General features: G+C 42.4%; 1 protein-coding gene across 1 annotated transcript in view; it reads right to left on the bottom strand.

The window, feature by feature from the left end:
• The window catches only part of LOC106576557 (sodium- and chloride-dependent GABA transporter 2), a 52,846-nt gene that overhangs the window by 33,553 nt on the left and 289 nt on the right, over window positions 1–19,004 (bottom strand). Inside the window, exons 2-8 of the mRNA XM_045700035.1 lie at window positions 18,255–18,450; window positions 17,206–17,340; window positions 15,274–15,414; window positions 14,984–15,095; window positions 14,787–14,831; window positions 13,494–13,623; window positions 13,151–13,285 (exon numbers count right to left, since the gene is read on the bottom strand). Coding sequence (XP_045555991.1) covers window positions 13,151–13,285; window positions 13,494–13,623; window positions 14,787–14,831; window positions 14,984–15,095; window positions 15,274–15,414; window positions 17,206–17,340; window positions 18,255–18,435 — 879 coding nt within the window. The 5' untranslated portion in view covers window positions 18,436–18,450. The remainder of the gene's footprint in view (window positions 1–13,150; window positions 13,286–13,493; window positions 13,624–14,786; window positions 14,832–14,983; window positions 15,096–15,273; window positions 15,415–17,205; window positions 17,341–18,254; window positions 18,451–19,004) is intronic.

Raw genomic sequence — 19,004 nt, 5'->3', positions numbered from 1 at the left:
CCTTTTACCATCATTCCTCCCTACTACCATCTTTCCTCCCTTTTACCATCATTCCTCCCTACTACCATCTTTCCTCCCTACTACCATCCTTCCTCCCTACTACCATCCTTCCTCCCTACTACCATCCTTCCTCCCTACTACCATCTTTCCTCCCTACTAACATCTGTATTACCTACTACCATCTTTCCTCCCTACTACCATATTTCCTCCCTACTACTATCTTTATTCCCTACTACCATCTTTATTCCCTACTACCATCTTTATTCCCTACTACCATCTTTCCTCCCTACTACCATCTTTATTCCCTACTACCATCTTTATTCCCTACTAACATCTGTATTCCCTACTACCATCTTTCCTCCCTACTACCATTCTTCCTCCCTACTACCATCCTTCCTCCCTACTACCATCCTTCCTCCCTACTACCATCTTTCCTCCCTACTACCATCTTTATTCCCTAATACAATCTTTCCTACCTACTACCATCTTTATTCCCTACTACAATCTTTCCTACCTACTACCATCCTTCCTCCCTACTACCATCTTTATTCCCTACTACCATCTTTCCTCCCTACTACCATCTTTCCTCCCTACTACCCCCATCTTTACTCCCTACTACCATCTTTATTCCCTACTACCATCTTTCCTCCCTACTACCATCTTTATTCCCTACTACAATCTTTCCTACCTACTACCATCCTTCCTCCCTACTACCATCTTTATTCCCTACTACCATCTTTACATTTACTACAATCTTTATTCCCTACTACCATCTTTCCTCCCTACTACCATCTTTCCTCCCTACTAACATCTGTATTCCCTACTACCATCTTTCCTCCCTACTACCATATTTCCTCCCTACTACTATCTTTATTCCCTACTACCATCTTTATTCCCTACTACCATCTTTATTCCCTACTACCATCTTTCCTCCCTACTACCATCTTTGTTCCCTACTACCATCTTTGTTCCCTACTACCATCTTTATTCCCTTACTACCATCTTTCCTCCCTACTAACATCTGTATTCCCTACTACCATCTTTCCTCCCTACTACCATCCTTCCTCCCCTTACTACCATCCTTCCTCCCTACTACCATCCTTCCTCCCTACTACCATCTTTCCTCCCTACTACCATCTTTATTCCCTACTACAATCTTTCCTGCCCTACTACCATCTTTATTCCCTACTACAATCTTTCCTACCTACTACCATCCTTCCTCCCTACTACCATTTTTATTCCCTACTACCATCTTTCCTCCCTACTACCATCTTTCCTCCCTACTACCCCCATCTTTCCTCCCTACTACCATCTTTATTCCCTACTACCATCTTTCCTCCCTACTAACATCTGTATTCCCTACTACCATCTTTCCTCCCTACTACCATCCTTCCTCCCTACTACCATTCTTCCTCCCTACTACCATCCTTCCTCCCTACTACCATCTTTCCTCCCTACTACCATCTTTGTTCCCTACTACAATCTTTCCTACCTACTACCATCTTTATTCCCTACTACAATCTTTCCTACCTACTACCATCCTTCCTCCCTACTACCATCTTTATTCCCTACTACCATCTTTCCTCCCTACTACCATCTTTCCTCCCTACTACCCCCCATCTTTACTCCCTACTACCATCTTTATTCCCTACTACCATCTTTCCTCCCTACTACCATCTTTATTCCCTACTACAATCTTTCCTACCTACTACCATCCTTCCTCCCTACTACCATCTTTATTCCCTACTACCATCTTTACATTTACTACAATCTTTATTCCCTACTACCATCTTTCCTCCCTACTACCATCTTTCCTCCCTTCTACCATCATTCCTCCCTACTAACATATGTACTCACTACTACCATCTTTCCTCCCTTTTAACATCATTGCTCCCTACTAACATCTGTATTCCCTACTACCATCTTTCCTCCCTACTACCATCCTTCCTCCCTACTACCATCCTTCCTCCCTACTACCATCCTTCCTCCCTACTACCATCTTTCCTCCCTACTACCATCCTTCCTCCCTACTACCATCTTTCCTCCCTACTACCATCTGTATTCCCTACTACCATCCTTCCTCCCTACTAACATCTTTCCTCCCTACTACCATCCTTCCTCCCTACTACCATCTTTCCTCCCTACTAACATCTGTATTCCCTACTACGATCTTTCCTCCCTACTAACATCTGTATTCCCTACTACCATCTTTCCTCCCTACTACCATATTTCCTCCCTACTACTATCTTTATTCCCTACTACCATCTTTATTCCCTACTACCATCTTTATTCCCTACTACCATCTTTCCTCCTACTACCATCTTTATTCCCTACTACCATCTTTATTCCCTACTACCATCTTTATTCCTACTAACATCTTTATTCCCTACTACCATCTTTCCACCCTACTAACATCTGTATTCCCTACTACCATCTTTCCTCCCTACTACCATTTTTACTCCCTACTACTATCTTTATTCCTACTACCATCTTTATTCCCTACTACCATCTTTACATTTACTACAATCTTTATTCCCTACTACCATCTTTCCTCCCTACTACCATCTTTCCTTCCTTCTACCATCGATTCCTCCCCTACTAACATCTGTACTCCCTACTACCATCTTTCCTCCCTTTTACCATCATTCCTCCCTACTACCATCTTTCCTCCCTTTTACCATCATTCCTCCCTACTACCATCTTTCCTCCCTACTACCATCCTTCCTCCCTACTACCATCCTTCCTCCCTACTACCATCCTTCCTCCCTACTACCATCTTTCCTCCCTACTAACATCTGTATTACCTACTACCATCTTTCCTCCCTACTACCATATTTCCTCCCTACTACTATCTTTATTCCCTACTACCATCTTTATTCCCTACTACCATCTTTGTTCCCTACTACCATCTTTCCTCCCTACTACCATCTTTGTTCCCTACTACCATCTTTATTCCCTACTAACATCTGTGTTCCCTACTACGCATCTTTCCTCCCTACTACCATTCTTCCTCCCTACTACCATCCTTCCTCCCTACTACCATCCTTCCTCCCTACTACCATCTTTCCTCCCTACTACCATCTTTTGTTCCCTATTACAATCTTTCCTACCTACTACCATCTTTATTCCCTACTACAATCTTTCCTACCTACTACCATCCTTCCTCCCTACTACCATCTTTATTCCTACTACCATCTTTCCTCCCTACTACCATCTTTCCTCCCTACTACCCCCATCTTTACTCCCTACTACCATCTTTATTCCCTACTACCATCTTTCCTCCCTACTACCATCTTTATTCCCTACTACAATCTTTCCTACCTACTACCATCCTTCCTCCCTACTACCATCTTTATTCCCTACTACCATCTTTACATTTACTACAATCTTTATTCCCTACTACCATCTTTCCTCCCTACTACCATCTTTCCTCCCTACTAACATCTGTATTCCCTACTACCATCTTTCCTCCCTACTACCATATTTCCTCCCTACTACTATCTTTATTCCCTACTACCATCTTTATTCCCTACTACCATCTTTATTCCCTACTACCATCTTTCCTCCCTACTACCATCTTTATTCCCTACTACCATCTTTATTCCCTACTACCATCTTTATTCCCTACTACCATCTTTCCTCCCTACTAACATCTGTATTCCCTACTACCATCTTTCCTCCCTACTACCATCCTTCTCCCTACTACCATCCTTCCTCCCTACTACCATCCTTCCTCCCTACTACCATCTTTCCTCCCTACTACCATCTTTGTTCCCTACTACAATCTTTCCTCCCTACTACCATCTTTATTCCCTACTACAATCTTTCCTACCTACTACCATCCTTCCTCCCTACTACCATTTTTATTCCCTACTACCATCTTTCCTCCCTACTACCATCTTTCCTCCCTACTACCCCCATCTTTCCTCCCTACTACCATCTTTATTCCCTACTACCATCTTTCCTCCCTACTAACATCTGTGTTCCCTACTACCATCTTCTCTCCTACTACCATCCTTCCTCCCTACTACCATTCTTCCTCCCTACTACCATCCTTCCTCCCTACTACCATCTTTCCTCCCTACTACCATCTTTGTTCCCTACTACCATCTTTCCTACCTACTACCATCTTTATTCCCTACTACAATCTTTCCTACCTACTACCATCCTTCCTCCCTACTACCATCTTTATTCCCTACTACCATCTTTCCTCCCTACTACCATCTTTCCTCCCTACTACCCCCATCTTTTACTCCCTACTACCATCTTTATTCCCTACTACCATCTTTCCTCCCTACTACCATCTTTATTCCCTACTACAATCTTTCCTACCTACTACCATCCTTCCTCCCTACTACCATCTTTATTCCCTACTACCATCTTTACATTTACTACAATCTTTATTCCCTACTACCATCTTTCCTCCCTACTACCATCTTTCCTCCCTTCTACCATCATTCCTCCCTACTAACATATGTACTCACTACTACCATCTTTCCTCCCTTTTAACATCATTGCTCCCTACTAACATCTGTATTCCTACTACCATCTTTCCTCCCTACTACCATCCTTCCTCCCTACTACCATCCTTCCTCCCTACTACCATCCTTCCTCCCTACTACCATCTTTCCTCCCTACTACCATCCTTCCTCCCTACTACCATCTTTCCTCCCTACTACCATCTGTATTCCCTACTACCATCCTTCCTCCCCTACTAACATCTTTCCTCCCTACTACCATCCTTCCTCCCTACTACCATCTTTCCTCCCTACTAACATCTGTATTCCCTACTACGATCTTTCCTCCCTACTAACATCTGTATTCCCTACTACCATCTTTCCTCCCTACTACCATATTTCCTCCCTACTACTATCTTTATTCCTACTACCATCTTTATTCCCTACTACCATCTTTATTCCCTACTACCATCTTTCCTCCCTACTACCATCTTTATTCCCTACTACCATCTTTATTCCCTACTACCATCTTTATTCCCTACTAACATCTTTATTCCCTACTACCATCTTTCCACCCTACTAACATCTGTATTCCCTACTACCATCTTTCCTCCCTACTACCATTTTTACTCCCTACTACTATCTTTATTCCCTACTACCATCTTTATTCCCTACTACCATCTTTACATTTACTACAATCTTTATTCCCTACTACCATCTTTCCTCCCTACTACCATCTTTCCTTCCTTCTACCATCATTCCTCCCTACTAACATCTGTACTCCCTACTACCATCTTTCCTCCCTTTTACCATCATTCCTCCCTACTACCATCTTTCCTCCCTTTTACCATCATTCCTCCCTACTACCATCTTTCCTCCCTACTACCATCCTTCCTCCCTACTACCATCCTTCCTCCCTACTACCATCCTTCCTCCCTACTACCATCTTTCCTCCCTACTAACATCTGTATTACCTACTACCATCTTTCCTCCCTACTACCATATTTCCTCCCTACTACTATCTTTATTCCCTACTACCATCTTTATTCCCTACTACCATCTTTATTCCCTACTACCATCTTTCCTCCCTACTACCATCTTTATTCCCTACTACCATCTTTATTCCCTACTAACATCTGTATTCCCTACTACCATCTTTCCTCCCTACTACCATTCTTCCTCCCTACTACCATCCTTCCTCCCTACTACCATCCTTCCTCCCTACTACCATCTTTCCTCCCTACTACCATCTTTTATTCCCTAATACAATCTTTCCTACCTACTACCATCTTTATTCCCTACTACAATCTTTCCTACCTACTACCATCCTTCCTCCCTACTACCATCTTTATTCCCTACTACCATCTTTCCTCCCTACTACCATCTTTCCTCCCTACTACCCCCATCTTTACTCCCTACTACCATCTTTATTCCCTACTACCATCTTTCCTCCCTACTACCATCTTTATTCCCTACTACAATCTTTCCTACCTACTACCATCCTTCCTCCCTACTACCATCTTTATTCCCTACTACCATCTTTACATTTACTACAATCTTTATTCCCTACTACCATCTTTCCTCCCTACTACCATCTTTCCTCCCTACTAACATCTGTATTCCCTACTACCATCTTTCCTCCCTACTACCATATTTCCTCCCTACTACTATCTTTATTCCCTACTACCATCTTTATTCCCTACTACCATCTTTATTCCCTACTACCATCTTTCCTCCCTACTACCATCTTTATTCCCTACTACCATCTTTATTCCCTACTACCATCTTTATTCCCTACTACCATCTTTCCTCCCTACTAACATCTGTATTCCCTACTACCATCTTTCCTCCCTACTACCATCCTTCCTCCCTACTACCATCCTTCCTCCCTACTACCATCCTTCCTCCCTACTACCATCTTTCCTCCCTACTACCATCTTTATTCCCTACTACAATCTTTCCTACCTACTACCATCTTTATTCCCTACTACAATCTTTCCTACCTACTACCATCCTTCCTCCCTACTACCATTTTTATTCCCTACTACCATCTTTCCTCCCTACTACCATCTTTCCTCCCTACTACCCCCATCTTTCCTCCCTACTACCATCTTTATTCCCTACTACCATCTTTCCTCCCTACTAACATCTGTATTCCCTACTACCATCTTTCCTCCCTACTACCATCCTTCCTCCCTACTACCATTCTTCCTCCCTACTACCATCCTTCCTCCCTACTACCATCTTTCCTCCCTACTACCATCTTTATTCCCTACTACAATCTTTCCTACCTACTACCATCTTTATTCCCTACTACAATCTTTCCTACCTACTACCATCCTTCCTCCCTACTACCATCTTTATTCCCTACTACCATCTTTCCTCCCTACTACCATCTTTCCTCCCTACTACCCCCATCTTTACTCCCTACTACCATCTTTATTCCCTACTACCATCTTTCCTCCCTACTACCATCTTTATTCCCTACTACAATCTTTCCTACCTACTACCATCCTTCCTCCCTACTACCATCTTTATTCCCTACTACCATCTTTACATTTACTACAATCTTTATTCCCTACTACCATCTTTCCTCCCTACTACCATCTTTCCTCCCTTCTACCATCATTCCTCCCTACTAACATATGTACTCCCTACTACCATCTTTCCTCCCTTTTACCATCATTCCTCCCTACTAACATCTGTATTCCCTACTACCATCTTTCCTCCCTACTACCATCCTTCCTCCCTACTACCATCCTTCCTCCCTACTACCATCCTTCCTCCCTACTACCATCTTTCCTCCCTACTACCATCCTTCCTCCCTACTACCATCTTTCCTCCCTACTACCATCTGTATTCCATACTACCATCCTTCCTCCCTACTAACATCTTTCCTCCCTACTACCATCCTTCCTCCCTACTACCATCTTTCCTCCCTACTAACATCTGTATTCCCTACTACCATCTTTCCTCCCTACTACCATATTTCCTCACAACTACTATTATCTTTATTCCCTACTACCATCTTTATTCCCTACTACCATCTTTATTCCCTACTACCATCTTTCCTCCCTACTACCATCTTTATTCCCTACTACCATCTTTATTCCCTACTACCATCTTTATTCCCTACTAACATCTTTATTCCCTACTACCATCTTTCCACCCTACTAACATCTGTATTCCCTACTACCATCTTTCCTCCCTACTACCATTTTTCCTCCCTACTACTATCTTTATTCCCTACTACCATCTTTATTCCCTACTACCATCTTTACATTTACTACAATCTTTATTCCCTAATACCATCTTTCCTCCCTACTACCATCTTTCCTCCCTTCTACCATCATTCCTCCCTACTAACATCTGTACTCCCTACTACCATCTTTCCTCCCTTTTACCATCATTCCTCCCTACTACCATCTTTCCTCCCTTTTACCATCATTCCTCCCTACTACCATCTTTCCTCCCTACTACCATCTTTCCTCCCTACTACCATCCTTCCTCCCTACTACCATCCTTCCTCCCTACTACCATCTTTCCTCCCTACTACCATCTTTCCTCCCTACTACCATCCTTCCTCCCTACTACCATCCTTCCTCCCTACTACCATCTTTCCTCCCTACTAACATCTGTATTCCCTACTACCATCTTTCCTCCCTACTACCATATTTCCTCCCTACTACTATCTTTATTCCCTACTACCATCTTTATTCCCTACTACCATCTTTATTCCCTTCTACCATCTTTCCTCCCTACTACCATCTTTATTCCCTACTACCATCTTTATTCCCTACTAACATCTTTATTCCCTACTACCATCTTTCCTCCCTACTAACATCTGTATTCCCTACTACCATCTTTCCTCCCTACTACCATCCTTCCTCCCTACTACCATCCTTCCTCCCTACTACCATCTTTCCTCCCTACTACCATCTTTATTCCCTACTACCATCTTTACATTTACTACAATCTTTATTCCCTACTACCATCTTTCCTCCCTACTACCATCTTTCCTCCCTTCTACCATCATTCCTCCCTACTAACATATGTACTCCCTACTACCATCTTTCCTCCCTTTTACCATCATTCCTCCCTACTAACATCTGTATTCCCTACTACCATCTTTCCTCCCTACTACCATCCTTCCTCCCTACTACCATCCTTCCTCCCTACTACCATCCTTCCTCCCTACTACCATCTTTCCTCCCTACTACCATCCTTCCTCCCTACTACCAGCTTTCCTCCCTACTAACATCTGTATTCCCTACTACGATCTTTCCTCCCTACTAACATCTGTATTCCCTACTACGATCTTTCCTCCCTACTACCATATTTCCTCCCTACTACTATCTTTATTCCCTACTACCATCTTTATTCCCTACTACCATCTTTATTCCCTACTACCATCTTTCCTCCCTAGTACCATCTTTATTCCCTACTACCATCTTTATTCCCTACTAACATCTTTATTCCCTACTCCATCTTTCCTCCCTACTAACATCTGTATTGCCTACTACCATCTTTCCTCCCTGCTACCATCCTTCCTCCCTACTACCATCTTTCCTCCCTACTACCATCTTTATTCCCTACTACAATCTTTCCTACCTACTACCATCCTTCCTCCCTACTACCATCTTTATTCCCTACTACCATCCTTCCTCCCTACTACCATCTTTCCTCCCTACTACCATCTTTATTCCCTACTACAATCTTTCCTCCCTACTACCATCTTTCCTCCCTACTAACCCCATCTTTACTCCCTACTACCATCTTTATTCCCTACTACCATCTTTCCTCCCTACTACCATCTTTATTCCCTACTACAATCTTTCCTACCTACTACCATCCTTCCTCCCTACTACCATCTTTATTCCCTACTACCATCTTTACATTTACTACAATCTTTATTCCCTACTACCATCTTTCCTCCCTACTACCATCTTTCCTCCCTTCTACCATCATTCCTCCCTACTAACATATGTACTCCCTACTACCATCTTTCCTCCCTTTTACCATCATTCCTCCCTACTACCATCCTTCCTCCCTACTACCATCTTTCCTCCCTACTATCATCCTTCCTCCCTACTACCATCCTTCCTCCCTACTACCATCCTTCCTCCCTACTACCATCTTTCCTCCCTACTACCATCCTTCCTCCCTACTACCATCTTTCCTCCCTACTACCATCTGTATTCCCTACTACCATCCTTCCTCCCTACTAACATCTTTCCTCCCTACTACCATCCTTCCTCCCTACTACCATCTTTCCTCCCTACTAACATCTGTATTCCCTACTACGATCTTTCCTCCCTACTAACATCTGTATTCCCTACTACCATCTTTCCTCCCTACTACCATATTTCCTCCCTACTACTATCTTTATTCCCTACTACCATCTTTATTCCCTACTACCATCTTTATTCCCTACTACCATCTTTCCTCCCTACTACCATCTTTATTCCCTACTACCATCTTTATTCCCTACTACCATCTTTATTCCCTACTAACATCTTTATTCCCTACTACCATCTTTCCACCCTACTAACATCTGTATTCCCTACTACCATCTTTCCTCCCTACTACCATTTTTACTCCCTACTAATATCTTTATTCCCTACTACCATCTTTATTCCCTACTACCATCTTTACATTTACTACAATCTTTATTCCCTACTACCATCTTTCCTCCCTACTACCATCTTTCCTCCCTTCTACCATCATTCCTCCCTACTAACATCTGTACTCCCTACTACCATCTTTCCTCCCTTTTACCATCATTCCTCCCTACTACCATCTTTCCTCCCTTTTACCATCATTCCTCCCTACTACCATCTTTCCTCCCTACTACCATCCTTCCTCCCTACTACCATCCTTCCTCCCTACTACCATCCTTCCTCCCTACTACCATCTTTCCTCCCTACTAACATCTGTATTCCCTACTACCATCTTTCCTCCCTACTACCATATTTCCTCCCTACTACTATCTTTATTCCCTACTACCATCTTTATTCCCTACTACCATCTTTATTCCCTACTACCATCTTTCCTCCCTACTACCATCTTTATTCCCTACTACCATCTTTATTCCCTACTAACATCTTTATTCCCTACTACCATCTTTCCTCCCTACTAACATCTGTATTCCCTACTACCATCTTTCCTCCCTACTACCATCCTTCCTCCCTACTACCATCCTTCCTCCCTACTACCATCCTTCCTCCCTACTACCATCTTTCCTCCCTACTACCATCTTTATTCCCTAATACAATCTTTCCTACCTACTACCATCTTTATTCCCTACTACAATCTTTCCTACCTACTACCATCCTTCCTCCCTACTACCATCTTTATTCCCTACTACCATCTTTCCTCCCTACTACCATCTTTCCTCCCTACTACCCCCATCTTTACTCCCTACTACCATCTTTATTCCCTACTACCATCTTTCCTCCCTACTACCATCTTTATTCCCTACTACAATCTTTCCTACCTACTACCATCCTTCCTCCCTACTACCATCTTTATTCCCTACTACCATCTTTACATTTACTACAATCTTTATTCCCTACTACCATCTTTCCTCCCTACTACCATCTTTCCTCCCTTCCACCATCATTCCTCCCTACTAACATATGTACTCCCTACTACCATCTTTCCTCCCTTTTACCATCATTCCTCCCTACTAACATCTGTATTCCCTACTACCATCTTTCCTCCCTACTACCATCCTTCCTCCCTACTACCATCCTTCCTCCCTACTACCATCCTTCCTCCCTACTACCATCCTTCCTCCCTACTACCATCCTTCCTCCCTACTACCATCTTTCCTCCCTACTAACATCTGTATTCCCTACTACCATCTTTCCTCCCTACTACCATATTTCCTCCCTACTACTATCTTTATTCCCTACTACCATCTTTATTCCCTACTACCATCTTTATTCCCTACTACCATCTTTCCTCCCTACTACCATCTTTATTCCCTACTACCATCTTTATTCCCTACTAACATCTTTATTCCCTACTACCATCTTTCCTCCCTACTAACATCTGTATTCCCTACTACCATCTTTCCTCCCTACTACCATCCTTCCTCCCTACTACCATCCTTCCTCCCTACTACCATCCTTCCTCCCTACTACCACCTTTCCTCCCTACTACCATCTTTATTCCCTAATACAATCTTTCCTACCTACTACCATCTTTATTCCCTACTACAATCTTTCCTACCTACTACCATCCTTCCTCCCTACTACCATCTTTATTCCCTACTACCATCTTTCCTCCCTACTACCATCTTTCCTCCCTACTACCCCCATCTTTACTCCCTACTACCATCTTTATTCCCTACTACCATCTTTCCTCCCTACTACCATCTTTATTCCCTACTACAATCTTTCCTACCTACTACCATCCTTCCTCCCTACTACCATCTTTATTCCCTACTACCATCTTTACATTTACTACAATCTTTATTCCCTACTACCATCTTTCCTCCCTACTACCATCTTTCCTCCCTTCTACCATCATTCCTCCCTACTAACATATGTACTCCCTACTACCATCTTTCCTCCCTTTTACCATCATTCCTCCCTACTAACATCTGTATTCCCTACTACCATCTTTCCTCCCTACTACCATCCTTCCTCCCTACTACCATCCTTCCTCCCTACTACCATCCTTCCTCCCTACTACCATCTTTCCTCCCTACTACCATCCTTCCTCCCTACTACCATCTTTCCTCCCTACTAACATCTGTATTCCCTACTACGATCTTTCCTCCCTACTAACATCTGTATTCCCTACTACCATCTTTCCTCCCTACTACCATATTTCCTCCCTACTACTATCTTTATTCCCTACTACCATCTTTATTCCCTACTACCATCTTTATTCCCTACTACCATCTTTCCTCCCTACTACCATCTTTATTCCCTACTACCATCTTTATTCCCTACTAACATCTTTATTCCCTACTACCATCTTTCCTCCCTACTAACATCTGTATTCCCTACTACCATCTTTCCTCCCTACTACCATCCTTCCTCCCTACTACCATCTTTCCTCCCTACTACCATCTTTATTCCCTACTACAATCTTTCCTACCTACTACCATCCTTCCTCCCTACTACCATCTTTATTCCCTACTACCATCCTTCCTCCCTACTACCATCTTTCCTCCCTACTACCATCTTTATTCCCTACTACAATCTTTCCTACCTACTACCATCCTTCCTCCCTACTACCATCTTTATTCCCTACTACCATCCTTCCTCCCTACTACCATCTTTCCTCCCTACTACCATCTTTCCTCCCTACTACCATCTTTACTCCCTACTACCATCTTTATTCCCTACTACCATCTTTCCTCCCTACTACCATCGTTATTCCCTACTACAATCTTTCCTACCTACTACCATCCTTCCTCCCTACTACCATCTTTATTCCCTACTACCATCCTTCCTCCCTACTACCATCTTTCCTCCCTACTACCATCTTTCCTCCCTACTACCATCTTTACTCCCTACTACCATCTTTCCTCCTTACTACCATCTTTATTCCCTACTACCATCTTTATTCCCTACTACCATCTTTATTCCCTACTGCCATCTTTCCTCCCTACTACCATCTTTATTCCCTACTATCATCTTTCCTCCCTACTACCATCCCTGTCCCATCAGTCTTACCCCAGGTTCCAAGATCTTGTCCATTTGAGGCCAGAGATAGTACTTTAGGCCCTCTCCAGCCCCTGGTAGAGTCACACCTCGGATAAACAGGATGAAGAGCATCAGGTAGGGGAACGTTGCTGTGAAGTACACCACCTGTGGTCACACATGAAGATACACTTGAACACATAGACACACACACACACACACGAAGAGATTGCACAGACTGAAACAGGGAGGTACTACCTGGACTTGGCCAATAAGAAGCACTCATTTATTTTTCCCTTGCAAAACATTTTGCTGCGGTGTGCCCTAATGAATTTGATCCTGTTGTTTTGGTCTGTATGGAAGGCTGCCAGCTCACCTTGCCTGTAGATTTGACTCCCTTCCAGATGCAGAAGTAGCAGATGATCCAGGCCAGCAGCAAACAAAGAGCCAGGTCCCAATGCACAGCACCCAGAGACACATTATCTGATGTCCTCAACACCCGACGACTGGGGAACAACACACACACACACACACACACATATGTAAGCACACATGCACACACATACACACACAAATACACACACACAAATGCACACACACACAAATGCACACACACACACACACACACACACACACACACACACACACACACACACACACACACACACACACACACACACACACACACACACACACACACACACACACACACACACAGCAGGCTGGTCAGAGAGATGTTTAGACCATGGCGCCACAGCAGTTCACAAATGTTTAGCAACAAGGGAGAGTACTTGATGATGATAAATGGAAACATCGCTTATTATTTAATTATTATTTAGTTTTATGCTTTCCCCAAACCGTAACCCTAACCTTAACCATTTGGAATTAATACCTAAACTTAACCCTTTTAGTTGTTTCTGTTTTAACCTAGTAATCATGCAGAATTAACCCAGTAACCACAAGGAATTAATGGGTCAAAATCGACGTTCATCAAATTACGTCAAATCCCAATACCATGACCCTCTATGTACTACATACCATCTTAGTCATGGTGTTGTATTTCAGAGATCCTCTCCCCACACAAATCTAACCTATACAAATTCACAGCGACAGCCAACCCGACAGAAAAACACGTGTTCTTTTTCCAACTTTATAGTCTCCATATGGAGCCTCTGCATGAATACAGAGACAAAATAGCATCGGCGTGATAAATACAGATGTTCCATTTTTCCCAGTTTAGTTTAGAGGGTTTTAGTTTAGGCTTTGAACCCCAAAGAAAGGACACATATTGTTCTCATTTAGAAGAAAACGCTTTAGAGTGCTGTTCTCAGCCCATTTCCAAATCCTGCACCACCCGGAAACACCATCAGGAATGTATCATGTGGGAAGAACCATGGCCTATTACGAAATCACCAGACTAGTCTAACAAAACAACAACACTGAATTTGAACACAAAATAATCCTTATCGAGTGCTCTAATTGGTTGTTTTATGGTTCCCTCCAGGCAGTAATTGGCTAATTTCCCTTACCCGGTGTTCTACTGGGCTGCTGGGTCGTTGGGTGGGCCCTATATTGTCTGTCAGCATGACTCATCATCATCACTATCAGTATGTGTGTGTGCTTGTGTGTGCGTGTGTATTTCAGAAGTTATGATTGGTTTCAAACTTACGCCCAAAACTCCTCCTCGGGAGACGTGATCGTCATGGTTTCATTACTGAAAGAGAAAGAGGGGGGTAAACCAATGAAAAAGCAGTGAGAAATAGCAAAAGGAACCATATGATGTACAATATAGTAATCTCAATGTATGCATGACTGTACCTCATCTACACCCATCTGATATCTTCAAAGTGCAATAAGGAGGCCTACCTGAACATATAGTCGTCATTATAGTCCGTCTGGTTGTGAAGGAAGGACCAGTCTGAGTCTAACTGGGACAGGTGTGGGTTCAACAACATGGAACTCAAATCATGACAGTTCTCTGTGAGAATGTTAGAGAGAGAGAACGAGAGAGACAGAGACAAGAGAGAGAGACAGAGACAGAGAGAGAGAGAATTAGTGAGTGAGTTTGAGTAAGTAAGTATGTGCACATGCATACGCGCACGTGTGTCTATGTCTGCGTGTGTGTATCTGTCTGTGTCTGTGTTGAGTTCTTGTACCAGTATTCCACTCATTGTCACAGGTGGACCAGGGCAGTGGATTCCTGAAGGAGTTGAATAGGTAGAACAGACCCCAGGCTAGCACCACTATGTAATAGATGTTCAAGTACGCCACAATCACTTGGGATGCAATTCCCACTCCTGTAGATGGAAAAGCAAAGCCAGGTTAACATTTGATAAGGTGACCGTTCTTTAAATAACTTAGTAACTTAGCACAGTGGTCAAACCATGGATCTGGAGAACTACAGGGCGTGCAGGCTTTTGGTCCAGCCCAGCACTACAACACCTAAATAAACAAACATCTCATTGAGACCTTGTTAAGTTTAATCGGTAGTGTTAGTACTGGGCTGGAACAAAAGCCTGCTTACTACCTAGCAAATTACTGTTACATATAGAAAATGTCAAATGTATTTGTTTTCAATCAATGTCTTTGTATACAGCAGCATCTCATGAGTTTAGCTTGAAACAACACATTTTAATCCCTGTTTTAACTGGCACAAGGCACGTTTCCCGGACACAAATAATGGATAGTCCTGCACTAAAAAGCCATTTTAACGGTTATGTAATCAAAAATGTCATCTACATAATCTCCAAAAGTAATTATTTATCATGAGAGGGCCATAAACTATAACTAGTAATGCTGCATACTCCAAGAAAGGTTCAAATCTCACCTTTATGGCAAGAATAGTTATACATTGCTGAGGTGTAGTCCCTTTTGAAGATACAAGCTCAAGTACACAGTAGAAATATCATGCAAATATGAAAATATTAAATATTTTATATTATGTATTTCTTATTCAACAGAACTGTATGAATAAGGCTTGAAATGACATGAATAAAGGCTTGAAATGATACACGCTTTCGAAATATAGTATAATCAAATTATACAACGACTAAGTATAAGATTTCACCTTCCTTATAACTGTATATATTTGTATGTTTAGTGTTAGAGAAAATGTGCATATGTTCTAAAGGTCTACCCCCATCGCTGTGAACGTCTCACTGAGCTCGTTTGGAACTTGCCTTTTATCTCATATTAATCTTGTACGTCTGTTACAAGCAGAAAGTGTTTTTGTTTAAAATGTATTAATTATTTTAGTTTACTGTCAATAAATCGATCTCTGAATGTGGTACAGCGACGAAACCACTCTCTCCTGCTGCGCTACGATGTAAGGACTCCAGGCATATGCGTTGTTAGTGGCTGTGATGTAAGGTTCAGCCAGGAGTTGATGGACAGTCGGAAGAGTGAATAAAATGGAAAGAGGGACACCCCACATATACTCCTGTGTCCGTGAGAATCAGGGCTACTGCTCAATACAAGCCATTTCGACCTAAGGTCAATTTATCAGTGAAAATGGCAGTCGGAAACGATACCAGAACCGCGCATGTCCCCAAAACAGGTGACTTGACATCTATTAATAAAGAAGACTGCTATAAGCTCTCACAGTCTCACGTCAGTTCATCCATGTTCCTCAAACGTCAAATTTCGAAGTTGTTCCAAACGTCAAATTTTTAAGTGTTTAAGGTTAAGTTTAGGCATTAACTCTGCATTTTTAAGGTTAGGCATTAACTCCGAATGCTTAAGGTAAGGGTTAAGGTTTGGGTTAGACTTAAAACAAAAATATCAAAAACCACTTTCTTTCTGGATTCGAACATGCTACTTTTGGAACCAAATGCAGATGTTTACGCCCATCCCTAGCAAAACTAGCAAAACCAGCAAAACCGAAACCTACTTAAAGGTAACAGCACTCACTCACTGTTGCCACTAGTGGCTGGTTTCTACATCATCTCCCGACGTCCTCAGACATGGATGGATATCGATTACTGACTTGTATCATGGGTGACCTGACTGGAAGGTTCACCATAGGCTAAATCTGTATCTGGGGAACTGGCCCATAATGTAATCATGTAAGGAGCAGACAGAGTAATCACCTTCGAACATGGGACATATCTTCCTCCAGGCTGTGACCCCGCCCTCGCTGGTGTACTGGCCCAATGCCGTCTCCAGGAAGAACACAGGGATACCACAGAAGAAGAGGAACACAAAGTACGGGATAAAGAAGACACCTGTGGAGGGTTAGAAACACCAATGAAGTAGAGTGTTTACTGTATAAAAGGTGTGTTGCTATGGTAAATGGTAAATAGAACAGCAGGAAGGATACAAAGATAAATCCATTGAGATGAATGACAAAACATTTTGTGTGAATAGACCAAGGAAATGCTTATTGACATTTCAGTTGTGTGATGATGGGGTATTGCTGTACAGTAGTTAGAACATGTTCTTTAGCTACGAGTCCATGAAAAGAGTTGACAGCTGAATAGATATCCTTCATAAGGAAATTCATTAACTTTCCAGTGAATACAGAGAGCCTTTGAGGCTGCACAAAAGCAATTGCAGGCCTGGTATCCTTGTTTTTTAGGAAGCATACATCTTTTGTTGCTCACAGAATATTAGAGGTGAAGCTCCGCCCACAGGGTTAGCGGACACAAGAGTCAACTCCCTCAGGCAACATCTTTCTTATCTCTCTCTTTCTCTCTCTCTCTCTTTCTCTCAATTCAATAAAAAAAAGTGAACAGTAAATATTACACTAACACAAGTTCCAAAAGAATAAAGACATTTCAAATGTCCTATTATGTCTATACAGTATACAGTGTTGTAATGATGTGCAAATAGTTAAAGTAAAAAAGGGAAAATAAATAAATAACATAAATATGGGTTGTATTTACAATGGTGTTTGTTCTTCACTGGTTGCTCTTTTCTTGTGGCAACAGGTCACAAATCTTGCTGCTGTGATGGCACACTGTGGTATTTCACCCAATAGATATGGGAGTTTATCAAAATTTGATTTGTTTTTTGAATTCTTTGTGGGTCTGTGTAATCTGAGGGAAATATGTGTCTCTAATATGGTCATAGGGGAGGAGGTTAGGAAGTGCAGCTCAGTTTCCACCTCATTTAGATGGGGAGGTGCTGGTTTACTTACCTCCTCCGTTCTTGTAGCACAGATAAGGGAAGCGCCATACGTTGCCCAGGCCAATGATCTCACCAGCCATGGAGAGCAGAAATTCAGTCTTGTTGGCCCACTTGCCCCTCTCCTGCTGAACCGCATCCTCTGAGTCCACTGGTCCTCCTGGAGTCGTCCCTCCAACCATCTCCTCTTCCATGTTCACTCACTTTCTCTTAAATTCAAAATGCTTTATTGGCAGGACATTTTGTAAATATTGCCAAAGCTCTCGCTCTCGCTCTCTCTCTCTCTCTCTCGCTCTCTCTCTCTCACACACACACACACACACACACACACACACACACACACACTCCTGTCTCTCTCTTTCTTCCGCTCTCCCTCTCATTGTTAAATCTGGTGTGGACTCTGTGTTTACATCTTCCGTTACTCAGAGGCTCTCTTCAACACAATATGTCCCAATCAAGACAGATGAAGTCTTTGTTCTGTAGAGAGCCTGAGGCTTGATCCTAATGCAGACATTCTACTCCTCCTAGGATACTAACATTTATGACTAGGCTATTTGTTTGCTTAGTTATGCAGTCAGTCATTGCCTATCTACACAAATGTATGAAAAATAAGATAATAATTGATTGTTTTAGATATCCACAAGACATTGACGTTAAGGTGTTTTCCCATTAAGCACATTTCCTCCATGGATTATGTGCAGTAATGTACAATGCAGTAACGCAACGCAATACAATCATGCAGATGCAGACTTATAGGCTATTT

The sequence above is a fragment of the Salmo salar genome, chromosome ssa17, assembly GCF_905237065.1.
Source record: "Salmo salar chromosome ssa17, Ssal_v3.1, whole genome shotgun sequence".
In the NCBI taxonomy this organism is placed as follows: Eukaryota; Metazoa; Chordata; class Actinopteri; order Salmoniformes; family Salmonidae; genus Salmo; species Salmo salar.
This window is presented reverse-complemented; position numbering and strand designations above follow the sequence as displayed.